Source organism: Lonchura striata, chromosome 17 (genome assembly GCF_046129695.1).
Source record: "Lonchura striata isolate bLonStr1 chromosome 17, bLonStr1.mat, whole genome shotgun sequence".
Lineage (NCBI taxonomy): Eukaryota > Metazoa > Chordata > Aves > Passeriformes > Estrildidae > Lonchura > Lonchura striata.
The window spans coordinates 1,623,816-1,644,094 of record NC_134619.1 but is presented as its reverse complement, the minus strand read 5'-3'; the positions used below and the strand labels follow the sequence as shown (position 1 = coordinate 1,644,094).

The 20,279-nt window shown below is 49.2% G+C and overlaps 1 protein-coding gene and 1 long non-coding RNA gene across 2 annotated transcripts; both read left to right on the top strand.

The window, feature by feature from the left end:
• Nucleotides 1-5,734: 5,734 nt before the first annotated feature.
• On the top strand, nucleotides 5,735-7,923 carry LOC116184370 (uncharacterized). Its single transcript, XR_004149141.2, has 3 exons — nucleotides 5,735-5,831; nucleotides 7,483-7,561; nucleotides 7,658-7,923. It is a non-coding gene; the product is annotated as an uncharacterized LOC116184370 (long non-coding RNA).
• Nucleotides 7,924-12,571: 4,648 nt separating this feature from the next.
• ZFP64 (ZFP64 zinc finger protein) lies at nucleotides 12,572-19,879 on the top strand. Its single transcript, XM_077786978.1, has 6 exons — nucleotides 12,572-12,645; nucleotides 13,924-14,163; nucleotides 15,440-15,601; nucleotides 15,919-15,981; nucleotides 16,477-16,728; nucleotides 17,854-19,879. The coding sequence occupies exons 1-6, from the start codon at nucleotides 12,594-12,596 to the stop codon at nucleotides 19,125-19,127; spliced, it is 2,043 nt and encodes a 680-aa protein (XP_077643104.1). The 5' UTR covers nucleotides 12,572-12,593; the 3' UTR covers nucleotides 19,128-19,879.
• The last annotated feature ends 400 nt before the right edge of the window (nucleotides 19,880-20,279 follow it).

The following is a 20,279-nucleotide window of genomic DNA, read 5'->3' as shown; positions in this document are numbered from 1 at the left end:
TATTCATGGAAGTGTCTCTTACCTAATCTAGACAGGGTGTCCTGCCACTTCAGCAGGGGAGAGAGGACATGGACTGCAGAGAGACTCAGAATGAACCAATTTTTAACAATTTTCAACAAAATCATCGGTTGCACTTTAATCTCAGGATTATCTTCCCTGGCTGCACTTATCATTTCAGCTGCCCTGAACTGCAGAGTTTTATACCCAAATGCACAGCTACCATGATGAGTGTGTGAGGATGTCATTTATAAAGACATGGGGGATTCAAACCACGGCACTTGCAAATCTGAAGATTTTTAAAAGCTGATTCCCAGGACTCCTGTGTCAAAGCCAGAGGTTCAAAACCACACTGGTTAAAAGGAAGATAATAAACTGCTCACTACTTGACCTTAACTACAATGAAGAAGGAAAATCAGTGTTAATCTTGCCACACAAACCTTAACCTATTTTATTTTTTGCTTAGCTTTCCTTTTTTCAGGATCTATATAATTTTAGATATAAGACATGCAAGAGTTTATGTTTATTACTTGTGCATATGATCAGCCCAAATTGCTAATTCATCCGTAATTTTTTTGGTTCAAGTTACACACTCTGTGTTATTTTAACATAAGGCTTTTTTGTAATGTAATGATATTTAATTTGCATTAGCACAAGTGACATACAATAGATCATGCTATTATCATGATTGATATCAGATGAACTGGCATAAATTCAACGTTATAAATTGAGCCTATAAATGAAACTCTGATTTTACAGGAATTACTGGAGTAGAAAGGCTAAGGACCCTCAAGCCAACCTTACTCAAACCCACTCTTTACAGCTTTATATATTTTATGCCTGCAATAAATGCTTTTGTGAAAGCCCATAACCTGCAAAAAAATATTTTAAAAAATCATTGGAAGTCTATTAATTATAATAATCCCATCCAAAAAGCTGTGAGGGCTTATTTTTGTGACATCACTCTTTGATTTCTTACTGCCTTAAATTATCCCTTTGTTGGCTGGGTGAGGGTAACAGTCATACTTTTGTCATTAAATATAAGGAGTTTTAAAGCCTGATCCACCCCAGCTCTAATTGATATTGCTTTCATTTGGCAGATAGTGACCTGATTTATAATTTAAATATGCATCATTATGTGCACCTCTTCTGTATAATGAAAAAGTGAAGTTACTCTCATCTTCTCCTGCAATGTTAACATCAAGGAAAAGTATCTTCCTTTTTTCCCCTTTTATACTTAGAGCCTAATTGAAAACTGTTCATTGAATTTCAACATGATAGAAAAGTCTTTTTATCTCTCAATTTGTCCATTAGCTATTATAATTGAAGTATCTGCTCCACTGCTGAATTGATATTGTTCTTGTTTAAATTCGGGATTTCTCTAAATCTACTATAAGGCAGCAACTGAAAACACAATTGGGGTTAGGAGAGAGTGTGGGAACCCAGAGCATCCCTCTGCTGCCCTGGGACCCTGGCAGGGGTCAGAACCCCCTGGACAGAGCCCCCAGAGACACTGGCTGTGATCTCTGGCCATGGAAAAGAGTTTTCAATCTTACAGGGTGAATTACCAGCTCTGAGGGTTTGATATCAGTAATAATTAAGTGCGGCATGGGTGCAAAAGTAAAATTTTAGGATTCTAGATTAGGGGTCCAAAGGGGACAAGCTGGAGGAAATTGGGTGTGCCTTGTCCTTTTTCTCCTTCTTCATGCCCTCCATGTCTCACTGTGGTGTTGGCATTTTTCTGTTGGTTCAGGCTGGGGACACACTGTCCAACGGAGGTGACAGATATTGGCACGTTCTTGTAAATGCAGCCCAGGGAGTTTCTGGTATTTAATGTTTGTCACATCCCACTGAGGGCAGAGCCCCACACGCTGCCCTGCAGGACAGAGCTGGGCAGGGCAGCAGAACATGTGAGAGATCAACAGAATAAACAACCTGGAAACCAGCACAGACCAATTATGGCTTCTGCTTTAACAACGAAACAAAAAGACAAAACTTTTTACAGGCTCAGCATCCTCAATAGCACAGATTCTGACAAGAGAGGAGCTGGATGGGCTCAGAGCAGCACTGCCCACGAGCAGAGCTGCCAGGGGAGGAGGGCACAGCATCCTCCTGCAGAACGTGTTGCATAACAACCTCACCAGCACGGCCAGAAGGTTTGCTAATTGCCACATCTGTTTAACAGCTGTCAGATGTTTGCCATATGCTGCCATCAATATTGCAGCAGAGTACATTACAGGGAGTTTTATTGTGTTCCACCGTTATTTATTTGCCACAGACATTACCACAGCCAGTGACGTCTGTTGATGTTAGATCACTAATTATGTTTTAAAAGCTGCGTGCAAATTCCAGGGGGTTCAGCCTCCTCAGCCCCCATTTCTGATGATGTCAATGAGAACGTTTCCCCTCCAGATCTCTGAACTGGTTTATAAACTTCTATCTCTTCTCATGGTAAATAATTCTTCTGCAAAATAACTTATTTATGTTGTTTTTGAAGGATGTTTCTAAGCCCACTTTACATTTTAATGGTGATGCTTGTAAAAACTCAAATTTCTTTTTCAAAACCCACTTCATTCCATGTTTTTTTTCATCAGGGCACAGGTCAGGGCTGGAGGACAATTCAGCTTTGCAGCTCAGAAGGTTGATACCCCAATTCTGCTCCCAGAGCTGCACTGGCTCATCCCATGGCCTGGATTCTTGGTGTGAGCCTGATTTCCCAGAGCCCTGCTGTGCCCTGGAGCTGGGCAGGCTGTGGGGTGAGCCAGCACCTCCCCAGCCCGAGTTCTGCTGTTCTTTTAAACCTTCTGGCAGGGATTTTTGAGACAACTCTTTTCAAGTTACTTTTTTGTCACCATGGCAGAGAAAGAGGAAGCAGAGATTGACAGTGTGCAGACGAGGCAAAATCTGCATGATGTGATTTAATGTGAGTTGATAGGTGTCACTGATCTCTATTATAAATAGACTGTGTGAAATCCATATGATGTATTATTTATCTGTTGTAGATGCCTTTTTGTTTCATTAATAAACCTGGAAATCAGACGTATACGTTTCCGATGATGAGATTTTGGCAATACAAGGCATTGTGACATTTGTCTGCAATTGCTCAATTATTTTGATGATTTTCTTCTTCTTTCTCTATAAATGATTAATGCTTGAGATGCTTGTTCAAGATTCTCCTGATTTTAGCTCATTTGTCCAGCTGAGTTCTTTTTTCCTCCTCTAATTAGGGAAGATTATTGCAGTGTAAGGACTTCCAGTGTGACCTGAATTCCAGTTCCTGGGAGATGCTGCACTGGAGCACACGACAGGGGCCCCTGGCTGAGGTCTGGGGGGTCTGGGACATCCAGGGAATCTCACATTAACAATGAGGTTTCCATTTAAATCTGCCTCAGAGCAGAAACTCCTCTGCTGTTATCCTACCTACACTGGAAAACATTTCCATGGTATTTCTGTGCTTGAGAAAGTTCAGAAAACACTTTGCTGTCTGCTCAGATAGGAAAGGACCTGAATTTTTCCTGTTTCTGCAGAGAACAATAAGCAGCAGCTGGAGCTTTCAGGAGCACCAAGACATCTTTGAAGACACCAGAGGGCAAAGAGTGGTGAAGAAAAGGTAAAGCTGGGGTTGTTCCAGGAGCCAAGGGTCACACCTCGGGGTCCCTGGGGTGGGTGAGGCCAGGGGGTCCCCAGAGGAGGGAAATGGGGCTGGGATTTCAGGCTGCACCTGCAGCAGCAGGAGGTGCTCAGCTCCCACGAGGAGTGGAGTGCCTTGCCCAAATGCCTCCGTCAGTAATCTAAAATTTGTCTGCCTTCTGCATTTGATCTCCTCATTTTCCCCTTCTATGCCTTTTTACTGCTGTTTGTAGCCATTTCAATTATGTGATTTCCTTATCTGTGTACCACGGAGAATACTGTACAAGGCTTTAGAAACAGCTCCTAAGTTTATCTGCCTGTCATTTGCTTTTCATTGTGCGAGATAACAATCTTCCTCATATCTTATAAGAAGATAGAATGTGATTGTTTTGAAATGGGGAGGGGGGGAAAAGTCTACTCTGCATTATCCTCAGCCCTGTAGCATTTGTAACGTCACCAGTGTCAGCACAATCTCCAACATTTCTCCTTGCTGTGGTCCAGGAAGAATTATCTCCGTAGTTTCTTGTGCTTGCTGCTATCTCCTCTTTTTCTCCATTTTAGACACAGTGAGGTTCTTATCTGCAGCGTGGTTCTGCAGCTACAGATTTGCCTAAATTCAGTGTGATCGCTCCAAACCCTTTGGTGGAGCTCATGCACCGAGGGGAAGGGTGAGAGGCAATTGTCAGCAGCTCGCTGGATTAAATATGGACAGATATTATTCATGTCATTTGACAGTTCCTGACTTTCAGCTGTATAATGACAGAGCAACAGTAGGAATTCCAGCAGCCCAGCTTCTGTCTTACTTCAAGATAAGCTTATCAAGCGTAGCCTGAATCCATTCAGCTCCCCAGCAGATCAGAACTCGTGTCAGGCTGAGCTGCTGTGCTGATTCCTGCTTCCTCCCCTGCTCTGCACGTCCCTGTGGGCTGGGCTTTGCCATCCCACAGCTGCCCCCCAGGCTTTTCAGCACAGCCCGTGCCCAGTCTGCGCTCAGCACCTTGTCCAGGGCAGCCCCTGGTGCCACCGAGTGCCCCTGGAGCAGAACAAGGCAGGAGCAGGGACCAGGTGATGCTCAGCCCTGCTGGGGTTTGCTGCTGCTTTGAGCAGCTGCTTTGTTTGGCTTCCTAAAGAGCAGTTTTCATCCTGAGCTTCCTCCTGTGCTGTTCACCCCAGAGGCTCAGAGGGACTCGGAACAATGCAGGAATCACTGCACACTCAGTGGTTTGGGGTTAAGGATTGCCCAAGTGTCTGGAATTTCCCTTGTGTGCCCTCCAGATTACAGCACTTCCCAAACTTGTGGGATTTGGTGTCAGGGGAGAATCGTGGGTTCACAGAACTTTTGGCAGGTGAATGTTCAATTAAAAAAAAAAAAAAAAAAAAAAAAAAGGAGCAAAGTTGTGAAAGGAAATTCAGTGTGTTTGATGATACAGGATTTGATCAGCCAGAATTTGATCCTACAGGAGCTGGAAACTCCTCCAGGCTGGGATTATCATTCTGGCTTTGCCTGTACAACGAAGAGCATAAAACATATAAAAGTGTACAAATGTTGGCACTGGCTGTGGCCACAGGCCAGTGCCCTGTCCTGTCCCTGGCCAGCCCTTGTCCCCCCTCCAGCTGGCAAATCAGAGACACCAAACAAAGTCGATCACTCCAGACTTCTCCAGAATATTTTCAAATCATTTGCGTTTATTAAATCACTGTTGGTTTGGTTTTTCTACTCTGAATGTGGTGGCTTTTTGAGGAACAGCAAACAAAAGTGATCATTACCAGAAAAATGGAAGATACAGAAGTTTTGCAGTTTCTTATCAGTGGGAAACTCTTTGCCGCTTGACTCTTCCCTGGAAGACATTGGTAAAAATATGAGTTCAAGTTTGAGATTAAATGCACGCCTCAACAGCTTGGTTTATACACTCATAATTATATTTACAATTAGAAAAAATGTAATTGGGATTAGAACTTTTTTTGTTGGCTGAGTGCACAAAACGAGTTGCGGAGAAATGTCATTTTAAGCTGGGCTTTCTTCCCCACAATTTAGGAGCATTTAAGCTTCATCTCCAACACGCATTAGGAAATTAGGGGCTAATTAAATCCACACGGGGCAGTACTCAGGTGAAAGACTGCTGGGTCCCTCCCGAAATTCCCTTCTGCACAGCAAAGCCCCAGATGCTGGCACACGACAGGACACGAACGCACCACAGTTCCTGGTAAGTATTTTAATTCTTTTATAAGTATTTTAATTCTTTAGAGCAGAAAAGCCAAGTGTAAATGGAAATGCAGATGGGGAGAGGGCACATGGCTCGGAGTAATTGAGAATTCCCTGGCCTGCCAGGCGGGGTTAATGGGCAGTGCCCCGCAGAAATCCGGCTCCTGCGAGTCCTGGAAATGTCACCGCGGTACCAAACGAGACCTGATCCAGGTCCTTGTGGTGTTAAGTGGAGGCTGCAGGGCAGCTCTGAACCCAAACGCATAATTTGTAGACACAGGATGTCATTTACGATTGCTTACCTCTCATTAAAACTAATCAGAGCGGCTTTCTGGCAAAAATTGATTTTTAATTGGAAAAGTTGCATCTGTGAACCTGTTTTCTTTTCCCCTGAAAAGTGGGGAATTGATGGACAATGTCATTGTCTGCTGAAAGCATTAAGAGCTCTGAATGACCTTTTTTCCCTTCAGATTTTGGCTAAAACTAGCATTACAAATATTGTTTGTATGCTTTGCAGGATGATTTTTGTCAGAAAAATTATTTTCCATTAAAAAAAAAAAATCAGAGGATGTTTTCACTTGCCAGCTTGGGAAGCTCGTGGATGCTGGGATGCACCCAGGAGGGCAGGACCTTCCAGTGGCTTCCACACTTCTCAGGTACCTTTCACCAGGACTCTCACTGGCAGCACGAGGTGCAGCAATGTCACTTTTAATTAAAACCTTTTGTTTTAGCTGCACACAGAGCAGCTGCAGCATCTACAACACGGACAAGGCCAGGGCTGCGGGGTGGAAAAGGAGACGCTGGTAATGGGAAGCCACATGAAGCTGGTTTGTGCCAGAAATCCCAGATTTGTGCTCACTTCTCCCTGGGCTGGGCTGGCGGCCAGGTGGGGATCAGACAGGATGCCCTGGGAGGCTTTTCCAGCTGGGTGGCTCAGGTTCTTTGGGAATTTCAATAGAAACCCCTCCACAAATTGGTGCTCCCATTAGATCCCCGAGGTGTCCCGGAGCCTCAGGAGAGGGCAGATCTCCTTCCCCCACTGCTGGAACCCGGAGCTGGCGAGGCCCTGTCCTCCCCAGGAGCTGTTTTGGGGGGTCTGTCACAGGATATGGGGTGCTGATGTGTGTCACTGAGCTGCTTTGTCCATGCCAGCTGAGCAGGGTGAGAATTCCCTCGGAAGAAGAAGGGTCCTGCGTGGCCCGGACAGCTCCAGGTACTCCTGGCTTTGGGTGCTCCCAGCTTTGGGTGCTCCCAGCTTTGGGTGCTCCCAGCTTTGGGTGCTCCCAGCTCCGGGTGCTCCCAGCTTTGGGTGCTCCCAGCCCAGCCACCCAAACTCAGCCAGGAACCAGGAACCTCCCAAAATCCAGAGGGCAGGGAGCGTTCCCAAGGCTGGCCCGGGCGTGGAGGTGGCAATGTCCCTCTGGGATGGGGGACAAGGACCTGGAATGGCAGCTGGAGCACAGGAGGAGGTTTGCTCCAGCCTGGCACTGCCAGCTGCCCTCTCCTCCCTTCCCCAGGGCAGGAGGTGTTCATTAAATAATGACACTCGGGTTATTTTCAATTGCTACGCCTGGTGTGCAAGGAGGGTTTGTTTCTTTGTTTTGCTGAGAGGTTTCTTCCCTTTGTGAGCACTCCCAGAAATCTCCTTGCAGGATGTGCCTCTCATTTTTCTGAAGACCCCAGGGACCAGAACTCTGTGGGCTGAAGTCACTTTTCTGCCACAGGAGCCAGGTAAGAGCCATGCAGGAGACACAAAGGACCTCTGGAATTTAAACTGCTTCGGTGTTCTGCTCAACGCAGCTGAGCAAGAATTTATGCTGTTCTCAGAGCTAGGCTGCGCTATTGAAAACGGGATTTCATCCTAACGAGCCTAAAATAAAACAACGCGGGGAAGGAGATTTCAAAGTATCCTCAGCTGGATGGGGAGAAGAAGGAAAAAAAGGGAAAAAAGCCAAATCCAACCAAAGAGCACCATCTCCTGGACACGCACCCGGAGAACCGCAGCGCTCCTCCCGCAAATCCGCGACTCCTGAGCTGCCCTGCCTCCCATCCATTCCCACAGAATATTCGTCCGCTTTCCCTTTTCCAAGTTTATCATTAAAAAAAATATTTTTTCCACTATAGAAAACTAGCTTGTGGAGATTCATTTTATTTTGTAGTGCTTTAAGAGAAAATATCTTTTTGTTTATTTGAAATTCTGCCTTCTCCAGAAAGATTCTCTTCTGTTTCTGCCTCTTGACTGAATAGGTTTGATGGTGAAGTTTTCAGTGCACATTTAAAATCTGCTCTCCATGAATACCCTGCCACGTTCCCTGAAATTCACAGATGAATGAATTTTTACAGCATTCCTGGAAAGCAAACACATCTGACCACGGGGAATATTAGCCTGATAAAGATTTAATTGTAAAATGACAATGAGCAGCAGTTGAAGTTCAGATAGTATTTCCCTGGCTGTCATTTCTGCGCGCAGACATTATTCTAATAGCAAACCCTCTCATCTTTGTTACCCTTTTCATGCTCTTTTCAGTGCCTGAAAAAGTCAAGTACCAATATCTTGTGGCACGAACACAAAGCAGAAGCCTTTTTTTCAGAAGGATTTTTTTTTTTTTGCAGTAGGTGACACAGAGTTCATGAATAGCAGCATTGAGTTATGATACCAACCCAAAATAATAATAATAATAATAATAATAATAATAATAATAATAATAATAATAATTTCTTCTTCACCCCAGGACTGACTAGAGCTAAATACCTGCTAACTAAGGACCAGTAAATCAGATTTTTTAGCTGGAATATCCCAGGATGCTCTGTACAACAGCAAAGCTCAAATGAATTTCTGATGAAGAGTATGTGCTGTCACATTCGTTCTCTGTGCCACATCAGAGTAAATTAAAATCTGCACACAAAGAAAGTGTCTCCTATACTTTGTTCATCATTCTAACATTATCAAATGTCATCTGAGTAGCAAAACTAGAGATTCAACTCCTGCACACCTGGATAATCCCACTAAACTCAGAACAGGACTTTCCTTCCCCTAGCTCCAGTGCTGTGGGATGTGGTATTTAATAACTGATGGATAATTATGGAGTACAAAAAAATTCTCTTTTTATCTACCAACAGCTCATTCAGCTGAGGAAATCCTGTCAGGTAGAAGCTGGAGAGGGTTGGTCTCACAGGCAGGAAATGAAAAGTCCTCCTGTACCTGGCCAGTGAAACACCCACTGCCTCTGACCCCAAAAAGGTGTTTCTGTGCCTCTCTGACCCCAAAAAGGTTTTCTGTGTCTCTGACCCCAAAAAGGAGGTTCTGTGCCTCACTGCCAGGCTCTGCTTGTCCTGGAGTGCTGCAGCCTTCTGGAAGCACAGACCTTGTGAAGGAGGGCAAGATTTGTAGAGCAAAACTGAAGGCAGAAGATTGTTTTTTTGTAAGCTTGGGAGTGCACAGATTAATAAATCCTGGTTGTCCCAGCTCTTAGGAATTCCATTCTGTCTAAATTTCAGTTTGGTTTTCTCCTTTCCCCCCCAGAAGAGCTGAACCTGGGAACAGCATCACTCAAAGGCTCGTTAGTTTGATGAAGTGGCAAAAGTGACTCCAGCTCCCGTGGGTACTCCCAGCTCCGAAACATTTACACACCCCAAGGGAATTCTGAAAAACACCACCAAGCCTTTAGGTACTGAATCACAGGCAGCTATTTTGAATCTTTTTTTTTTTTTTCTATATTCTTTTCTATGAGGATGTCAGAACTAAAATATGGAATATGATTTTCCCACTTGGTTCCTATTACTTGTAAAGCATTCAAAAGCTTCCAGAATAAAATTACCTCTATGCCCTGCCAGGGAGCAGGCAGAGCTCCACGGAGTATCAAGGGAGTCCCTCTGCTGGTGTTGCTTTCCATTTTTAACCCAAATATAATCATAAAAATGACTAAATGTGAGACTGGAGCTGTACAGCCTTAGATTCAGCATTTATTTGTTATCATGTTCATCCCAGTGGAGTTTTACTGTGCTTTTATATTTATACAAAAAGTGCTGAAATATATTCCATAAATCAAGGGGTTCATTTTCAGGTGTGACATATTCATCATCACCATCATCATCATCATGTGAGCTTGTTTTCAAACTTTGTTCATATGAGAGCAGCCAATTTGCATTTAGGGGAAAAAAAAAATTGAGAGAGAAATGCAAAGAGATAAGAGGTGCAGGAAGCTGAATTCTGCCCTGAAATTCCATCCCTTCCTTTTCTATCCCAACTGCACATTTTCCATGGGGGGAAAGGCACTGAGGCACATTTAACCCCATAAATGCATGACATTTCCCCTGGGTGGCTTTGGGTCTGTGTCCTGACAGTGAAGAATTAAACAACTCAACAAAAAATACATTTCTATTTTGTTCCAGTATTCGTTTGAGGCTTAATCACAGTTGTCAATGTGCCATTGCAGTGAATAACATTTTCATATTGAGTTATTTTACAGTTCCTACAGCAGTAGGGAATATCTTAGGGTACTAACTGATTGTTTTGGCTTTATTTATTGTACAGGAAAGCAATGACATTGAAAATATTGTATAAACAGCAAATACATTGAGCAGCAAAATCCCTACCCTGCATTATGAATTGAAATGACATTATTTTAAAACATTTGAAAAAAATCATCGTAATTATACGTTCTCAACACAGAGACAAATTACCTATTATTTTAACATAATTAATTTGAGCTCAGAGCATTTATGTTGCTGTGTGTGTCATTATCCATCAAAATGCTAAAACTTGGGGGTTGAATCTTGAAGTTTTTACTCCAAATCTGTAATTTGTTTGTCTCCACCTTCAATACCTGCAAGTTTTAATTACAAATGACATTTCAGTTTGTTGTCTGTCCCCTTGGCCAGGTTTCCATGCTCACTTGTGATGATCTTGCACCAGGGCCTTCAAGAGAGAGCTCTCCCTTTTCAGGGACTTCAGGCATGTAACCAAGTTTCTGTTCTTTCCCCAGGATATGGATGGGTTTTGAGGGGTTTTTTGCATCTTACTGGTATATCCTGATCATTGATTCATTTACACTTCTGATTAATGTATTTTTCTCTTCCAAACGCACTCTCCTCCATCTGCTGTGCAAGGCAAAGGGAACAATAATGGTGTTTTATTCCAAGGGTCAGGGTTTGTCCTCCTGGCTGGCTGAACAGGTACCTCTGTTCCCAGCACCTGCACAGGTTTGGGCTGGGTTTTCTCTGAGCTCAGCGTGGGGTCTGCTGCTCCTGTGTGGTCTGGGGTGACAGGAGATGGATGGAAGCTCTGCACGAAGGCAAAAGTCCACCCATTTCTTGTCTCCAGGAGAGCACTGAGGCCACGGCTGTCCAAACTGTGCAAGGAACGCCTGTCTCTGGGGCTCTGATGAGCTCTGACTTTTCTGTGCCTCTGCTTTTCTTCTCCCTTGTCTCTCCTGATGGACATTTGTCTGTTGTGGGCCTTGTTTGCTTGCACTGCACTTGTGGGGAGCCCGGAGCAGTGCAGTATTTCCATGTCAGCCGGGTTAAGGGTGAGGAACATTACACATGCACACTGATTTATGCCTCAGAGGCTGCAAATCGTGTCAAGTGTGATCTCAGCACAGCTCTGCTCCATGACTCAAGCGCTCGGTGCAGTGTTACACTCTCAGACATCAATCCTCACCAGGCAAGGGAGAACTCTTCCAGAGCATCCAGAAACTCCTGGGCTGGGAGACTTTAATTAGTTATTCACGAGATAATAATGGTGTTTGCAATGTTTGTGTCAAAGCCAGAATCCCATCATCACTGAGCTCAGCTGTGCCCCATCCCCACCTCGTCCTCAGCCCAGAGCTCTGAGTGCCACCTCCAGGAATTCCTGGGACACCTCCAGGGATGGGATCCAAACCTCCCTGGGCAGCCCCTGCCAAGGCCTGACCACTCTTTCCATGGGGAAATTCCTCCTGAAGTCCACTCTGAGCCTTCCCTGGCACAACCTTTTACACCAGTCCTTCCATAATTCTATTTTGCAGGGCCATATGGCAGGAGCTCCTGTGAGCGGCTGTCGGCACGGCTCAGGGCTCGGGCTGGGACCGGGCACGGCCCGGGGCTCGGGCTGGGACCGGGCACGGCTCAGGGCTCGGGCTGGGATCGGACAGAGCCCGGGGCTCGGGCTGGGATCGGGCACGGCTCAGGGCTCGGGCTGGGACCGGGCACGGCCCGGGGCTCGGGCTGGGATCGGACAGAGCCCGGGGCTCGGGCTGGGATCGGGCACAGCCCCGGGGCTCGGGCTGGGATCGGACACGGCCCGGGGCTCGGGCTGGGATCGGGCACAGCCCCGGGGCTCGGGCTGGGATCGGACACGGCCCGGGGCTCGGGCTGGGATCGGGCACAGCCCCGGGGCTCGGGCTGGGATCGGACAGAGCCCGGGGCTCGGGCTGGGACCGGACAGAGCCCGGGGCTCGGGCTGGGATCGGGCACAGCCCCGGGGCTCAGGCTGGGATCGGACAGAGCCCCGGGGCTCGGGCTGGGATCGGGCACGGCTCAGGGCTCGGGCTGGCAGCCCGGGGTTTAGGCTGGAGCCCCCAGCCCGGGGCTCGCCGCCGCCGCTCCGCCGCCTCATGGCCGTGCCTGCCCGGGGCCGCACCGCCGCAGCCTCGCGGCCGCCACTGAGCATGCTCGGCTGCCGCACATCCGCCGGCGGCCGAGCCGGGGGAGCGGAGCCGGAGCCGCAGCCGGTGGCGGTGCGGCCGGCCCGGCCCGCGCAGCGGGCGGCGGCGGGGCCGCCATGAACCGCGGCGGGGCGGGGGCGGCGCCCGCCTTCCCCGGCCCCGTGCAGTGTAAGTGCTGCGCTATGCGCGCTCCGGGGCCCGCGCCGCGCCAGCGCGGGGGAGCCGGGGCCTGCCCGGGCCCCGAAACCTGAGTAGCGCATGAGACGGGCGGGAGCGGAGCCCGGGAACCTGGCTGGGGGGCGGGGGGGGAACCCGGGAACCTGAGTGAGCGCCGGGCGGGGCCGGGGCGGGCAGCGGGGCGGGGGTCAGGGGGGCGAGGGTCAGTGGGGCTGGGGGTCAGTGGGGCTGGGGGGGTCAGGGGGGCTGGGGGGGTCAGTGGGGCCGGGGGGTCAGTGGGGCTGGGGGGGTCAGTGGGACCGAGGGGATCAGTGGGGCTGGGGGGTCAGGGGGGCGAGGGTCAGTGGGGCTGGGGGGGTCAGTGGGGCTGGGGGGGTCAGGGGGGTGAGGGTCAGTGGGGCTGGGGGGGTCAGGGGGGCTGGGGGTCAGTGGGGCTGGGGGTCAGTGGGGCTGGGGGGGTCAGGGGGGTGAGGGTCAGGGGGGCTGGGGGTCAGTGGGGCTGGGGGTCAGTGGGGCTGGGGGGGTCAGTGGGACCGGAGGGGTCACAGGGGCTGAGGGTCAGGGGGCTGAGGGTCAGGGGGCTGAGGGTCAGTGTGGCCGGAGGGTCAGTGGGACCAGAAGGTCAGTGGGACCGGAGGGTCAATGGGGCTGAGGGTCAGTGCGGCTGGGGGGTCAGTGTGGCCGGAGGGGTCAGCGGGCAGAGGGTCAGTGCGGCCAGAGCGGTGGTCCATTGGTCCTGGGTGTTGGTCCATGCATCCCAGCCGGTGGTCCGTGGATCCTGAGCAGTGCTCCGTGGATCTTGGGGATGGATGCTCCATGGGCACTGGGCAGTGGATCCTGAGGTATTGCCCACGTGGGTTGTCCACGCTCCATGGGCGCTTAGTGGTGCTGTCCGTGTGTGCCGGGCAGTGATCCCTGGTCACTGGGTGCTGTCCATGGATGCTGGGGGATTCTCCATGCTCCCTGGGTGCTGTCCGTGTGTGCCGGGCAGTGATCCCTGGTCACTGGGTGCTGTCCTTGTGTCCCCAGAGGGCTCCGTGCAGTGGTGCCGCAGCCACTGGGCAAGTGCCCCTGCGGGACCCCGTGCCCGCTGGGGATGCATCCCTGCCACCTGGGGGTCCCGCAGTGTCCCCAGCTCGGGGTGCCTGGGCAGTAGGGTGTCCCTGTGCCACCCGGAGCGGTGTCACCCATCGCCATGCCCCGGGACACGTTGAGTGTGCCACATCCCCTGAGTGTGCCACGTCCCCTGAATGTGCCACGTCCCCGCAGTCCCCGGCAGCACCACGGTGCTGGTGGAGCTGACCCCCGACATCCACATCTGCGGCATCTGCAAGCAGCAGTTCAACAACCTGGACGCCTTCGTGGGGCACAAGCAGAGCGGCTGCCAGCTCACCAGTGCCACGGCCGGCGCCACCAGCACCGTCCAGTTCGTGTCCGAGGAGACCGTGCCAAGCACACAGGCTCAGAGCACGAGCAGGACCATCGCCTCCGAGACACAAACCATCACAGGTACCCCCAAACCATCACAGGTACCCCCAAACCATCACAGCTACCCCCAAACCATCACAGGTATCCAACCATCACAGCTACCCCCAAACCATCACAGGTACCCAAATCATCACAGACACCACCATGTCACCTGCCAGGTGCCAGCCCTCTGTCCCTGTGTCCCCATCACCAGCTGAAAGAACATTTTCACATCAGTTGTCGTGTAACCTAGGAAATGAAATAGTCCTGTGCTGCCTTCTTGGGTTTGTCCTAACAACAGTTGCTTAATTTGCTAATTGAGGTATAAGTTCTCTCAGAGAATTGCTCAAGTCTGATCTGTTGTGGAACCAGCTTGTGCAAATTAATTAAAATTGTCGATACTTATGAAAAATACTGAATTTACTATGCATTTTAATTTTTTTAAGAGTGCTCTAGATGGAAAACACACACAGAATTGCTATCAGGCACCCATCCAGACCTTTTTATGTGAGAACACTACATCCCCTAACATTGCTCCCACAACTAATTAGCAGGAAAAATATGATTCAAAATTTCTGCCTGTGTGAAGACTCGAGTGAGATCCTGATCCTGGAGACATTTAAATAAAATTGGGATCTTGTTCCGTGTGTGAAGGTTTGCTCTTCTATATATAGTTTTGTTTTATTTTGGTGTGGGACCTTACTAAACCCCAACTTATTTGACTCTAATTTGGATAGACAGGTTAAGGCAGGGAATTTGGAAGAGCAGTGAAACAAACTGAATTCAGGGCCCACTTCCAGGAATTTTTGTATTATAATCCCTCAACTCAGTGTGGGTTTTGGGCGAGTCATTTTTCTGCTTCATATTTACTCATCTTTAAAATGAGGACAGTTCTACCCATTTGCCCTTTTGGGCCGAAGTGTTGCTTAATTGATTTAAAAGCTGCTACTTTGGCTGAGATATTTTCGCCTGTTATTCTTGTGAGTAACAGCTAAAAACAGTAGAGTTGAAAGAGGCTGAACTTTTTCAACAATACAAAAATAAATTGTGTGATGCCTTTTGACAACATTTGCCATATAAATAATGATTTTTTTTCTCTCATTTGGGCTATAACACAGAATTGAAAAACAAATATATCTTTATTTGGTATTTGGAAGAGAAAAACCTTTTTCCTTTCCTCCTCCCCCAGGTAAATAGAGACAGAAATGTTGCTGGGAAAAAAACAGAATAGAGAATTCATGAAACTAGACAATAATTAGATTTTTTTTATCTGATTAGAGAAGTTAGTGCTGTCGCATGAAGTGTTATGTGTGTTTAGTCTCTGCCCCAGAGTTTGTTTTTGAGCATGGCTACCAAACCTACCTGCCCAGCGAGAGCACGGAGCCTCCAGCTGCTGCTGTCGTCTCCACACCACCAAAAGCAAGGCCCAAGAAATCCTCCTCCTCCGTGCCCCTGAAGAAACTCAGCTGCCTGTACCCAGGTGAGATGGGAGTGTTCCTTCTTTTCCATTTCAACGTGCACAGCTTTCCTCTAGTGGCACACAGGAGACTTGGTGCCTGCAGCAGCTCTGGAGTGACTTGCCTCTAAGAGGAAGCGTTAGAAATCTCAAATTCACAGGTGAGCTGGTCACTGTTTGAAGCAGATGTGAGTGAACAAGATGAGGAATTAACTTCCTGTTAACAGTGAATTTTAAAGACAATGCTGTTGAAAATAAACATGTCCAGAATATGCTAATGTATTTTTATTATTTGGCTAGATTTTCCTTGAATTTAATGATTTTTATCCTTCTGTTTTCAGGGTGCCAGTTCAAGACTTCCTATGGTATGAAGGATTTGGAACGTCATCGGCGAACGCACACAGGTTTATGTTCCTGTATTTTCTTTTGGGTTGGCTTCCCCCTTTCAGCTTTTCACAAAAGCCCTTTTCCTATGAAGTAATGTCTCTATAAGCAGGATGTAGAGCTGTCTGTACTTTCTAGCAGTGTCCTGAGGAATTGCCTGTTGGGGACATGCCCTGTTAGGCACAGCTGAGGCACTGGAACACTGGAGGTTGATTGGAGGCACAGTTTAACTTCTGAGTGTACACCATGAGTTTATCAGGGTGCAGTGCGGTGGCAGTGCACACACCTGCTGTGCTTTACATTAAAGCAGTTCCATGATTTAGCTCCCAATTTCGGAGCTGCAAAGGGACAAGGCTCCAAAGGCTCTGCTGTCTGTGGCAGCTCTGCTGTCTGTGGCAGCTCTGCCTGCAGCCCCACAGACGAGTCCCCTTCCTGGTGAGCATTCCGTGTGTGCTGTGTGCTTTCCACACGCCCTGCCCACGCCAGGGCTGAGCGTGCGGGTGCTGCCGTTGCAGGAGACAAGCCCCACAAGTGCGAGGTGTGCGGGAAGTGCTTCAGCCGCAAGGACAAGCTGAAGATGCACACGCGCTCGCACACGGGCGTGAAGCCCTACAAGTGCAAGCACTGCGAGTACGCGGCGGCCGACAGCAGCAGCCTCAACAAGCACCAGCGCATCCACTCCAACGAGCGCCCCTTCAAGTGCCAGATCTGCCCCTACGCCAGCCGCAACTCCAGCCAGCTCACCGTGCACCTGCGCTCGCACACAGGTGGGGTTCTGCTCTGTGAGGGCTGGGGGTCACAGAGGTGATTTTAAGTCACATATCAGTGGTCAGAGCCCCTAAAAGGGATGATTTGAGTTCCCAACGAGCACCCCTTCAAGTGCCAGATCTGCCCCTACGCCAGCCAGCTCACCATGCACCTGCGCTCGCACACAAGTTTTTATCTAAATCCTGGCAGTGTCAGTTAGGGATGGGCAGAAATGTAAAGAAATACAGAGTAGACCACTCTTTGAACAAACAGAACCAGCATTTGCTATATTCTTTTTCATATATATTGTGCTACCCCGTATATGAAAATTAAGTCATTGAAATATGAACTGTGCCTTCATCAGCAAGGCAGATAAAAATTCAGTAGCTGAGTGTGCAGCTGAGGCTGTACAATAAACTAGATGAACAAACGGTGCATCTTCATTAATAAAGTCTGTTTAATACACCATGTATCTCAATTATTAAACAGATACATGGATTAGCACAGTAGGCCACAACTTGATTTGAAAAATATTCTGTTAAACCTATGACATATGTAGCTGGATAAGCAAATTATGCAAAATTATACAGCTCTCACAAACTCGATAAAATATTAACTTCTAAAATAAATCAGCCATTTGCAGTTTGATTATTAAAGAGGATAAATGCTTGTTGAACTAAATACACTTTCTTTTTCCTCCTTTCACCAAGAGTTTCTTAGAACCTAACAACACAATTCTTACACTTCTTCAATATAATGCCTATCTAAAGAGTTCATCCTTGCGGATTTTAGAGAACTGTATTTTTAGGTTAAAGAAAGAAAAGGGAGCAGTTATTTAGGTTATTTAGTTGTTTTTTAGATTGCTAAGTTTGCTTTGGATTTTTTTTTTAATGGCTTTAGAATACCTTCACTGGAATTGATTAGGGATTAGCAGAGCTCCACCTTAACATGGTCATGTTGTGACACCAGGCTGCAAATACAGAAAATGCAAAATAATGGGTTGGGATCTGAGTATGTCAGACCAGGTGATAATTCCATGTCACGAAATTTCTCTTGACTTTGAGGATGCGTTGGGAGCTCAGGACAAGGCAGCTGTGGTTCATCCCAGCAGCGTCCCCTGTGTAACCCACGGCTTCTGTTGGCAGGGGATGCCCCGTTCCAGTGCCAGGTGTGCCCCGCCAAGTTCAAGATCAACTCGGACCTGAAGCGGCACCTGCGGGTGCACTCGGGGGAGAAGCCCTACAAGTGCGAGTTCTGCGAGGTGCGCTGCGCCATGAAGGGCAACCTGAAATCCCACGTGCGCATCAAGCACAGCATGGAGAACACCCTCAAGTGCCCCGAGTGCGACTTCCAGTGCGGCAACAAGACCAGCCTGCGGCACCACATCCGCAGCCACCAGCCCGAGCAGCCCGTCAAGTGCTCCGAGTGCAGCTACTCGTGCTCCAGCAAGGCGGCCCTCAAGGTGCACGAGCGCATCCACGGCAAGGAGCGGCCCTTCAAGTGCGACTTCTGCAGCTTCGACACCAAGCAGCGCAGCAACCTCACCACGCACGTCCGCAAGGCCCACGGCGACAAGGCCAAGGGCAAGAAGCAAGACACGAAGGAAGGAGAGAGGCCAAAGCAGGGCGGCTCCAGGCAGGTCGCCAAGCTGGACGCCAAGAAGGCCTTTAAGTGCGACCTGTGCGAGGCGTCCTTCGTGCGGGAGGACTCTCTGCGCAGCCACAAGAAGCAGCACAGCCTGTACAACGGCTCCAAGAACAACGAGCTGGCCGTGCTGCAGCTGCAGATGGACGCCGGCCGCCAGCCCGGCGCCCCCATCGCCGTCAGCCACCTCCAGGTGCCGCTTCAGGCCGCCCAGGTGGCCCCGTACAACGAGGGCAGAGTCAAGATCATCGTGGGCCACCAGGTGCCTCAGGCCGGCGGCGTCGTGCAGGCCGCCTCCGTGAACGTGGTGCCCCCCGGGCTGCTGGGCGCGGGGCAGGAGGAGGTGCTGGGCAGCGGCCGCCTGCAGCTGCTGGGCCAGGTCAGCGTGCTGGCCCCGGCCGCGGTGGCCGCGGGCGACGCGGGGCCGGTGGCCGAGCCGGCCGTGCTGCTGACCGCCCACGAGCAGGCCGAGGGCAGCGCCCTGCTCCCCGGGGCCGGCCCCGGCCACGAGCCCCCCGCCGGCCAGGCCTTCATCGCCAGCTCCGGCATCAGCTGCTCCGACCTGGAGGGGCTCAACGCCCTCATCCAGGACGGGGCCACCGAGGTGACCGTGGTCAGCGACGGCGGGCAGAGCATCACCGTGTCCACGGCTGCTCCTCCTCCGCCCATCTTCTCCTCCTCCTCCCACGCTGAGGGCCCCAAGCAGGGCTATTCCATCATCCAGAGTGGGGCCCACACGGCCCTGCTGTGTCCCGCTGACTCCATCCCCGATTAGGGCTGCTCTGGCACTGGGGCTGCTCTGGCACTGGGGCTGCTCTGGGCACTGGCACTGCTCTGGGCACTGCTCTCCCCTGGGGCAGTGCTGAGCCTGGCAGGAACACACAGCACACAGCTGAACACAGGATTTGTCCTCCAGAGCCAAATATCTTCCCCTTCCACTCTGTGTTTGTCTGTACACTAAAACATCTTGTGTGTGAGCGGGAGGATTTTTGTATTTCTGAGCCTCTGCTGCAGTCATAGGCCCTGCTCCTTGGGAAATCAAGGCAGCTGTTGCCAGTGTCCCCAAGCAGTGACACCCCCAAGAACAGTTCTTGTACTGTGCTGCCTGCAGGAAGAAATCCTCCCCTCGTGCTGAATTACCCCCACAGCAGCCTCTTTGTTTGATGCTCACCCAAAAAGACAATAACCTGAGCCCTTCTGCAGTTTGCTGGGCTGAGGTCTCTCAGTTCTGGGCTCTGAGTGCATTCATGCCTGGCTGAGCCCCGAGGAGGCTCTGCTGCAGCCCAGGTAACTCCGGGGGGCTTCTCCTCTCTCTCTATGGGTAGGAATTGATAGCACCTGGCACTTGGAATGCTCCTGCAGAGCCCAGGTGATTGTTTTCAGAAAGTCAAAGAATGGTGTCCCTCTCTCAGTAGTAATTAACTTTGTTAGCAACAACACAAACCGTCTCTGGCGTGGTGATGGCTGTCAGAGGTGCCTGTGAGTTAAAAAGCAAAACAACTGGAAATATATTTTTTACAAACACCGCTTCCCTTTTGTTTTTATTTTGATGCTGCCTGTTGGGAGGTGGTGCATGGGTGGTAAAAGTGTTTGGGTCTTTTTGTGTTAAAGGAAAAGATAGAATGTAATTTAAATTTTATTTAAAATCTTCGAATCCAAGGTTTTTCACTCCAGCAGAAATTCAGGTTGGAACGCAAGGAGATGGTAATACATTATTATATTTTTATTATTATATATATTTATAATAAGTATTATTCTATTTATAATTTATTATGGGAATTTTTCTGATGAATGAATTTCAGGCTGTATTTGGATTATGCAGTCGCCTGTGCAAAGGTACCACAAACTAAAAGCAGTTAATTTCCCCATCCTCGGGGAAATTAATCGCAGGCAGGGTTTCCTCACTCCCAGTGCTCCGTGTCATCCA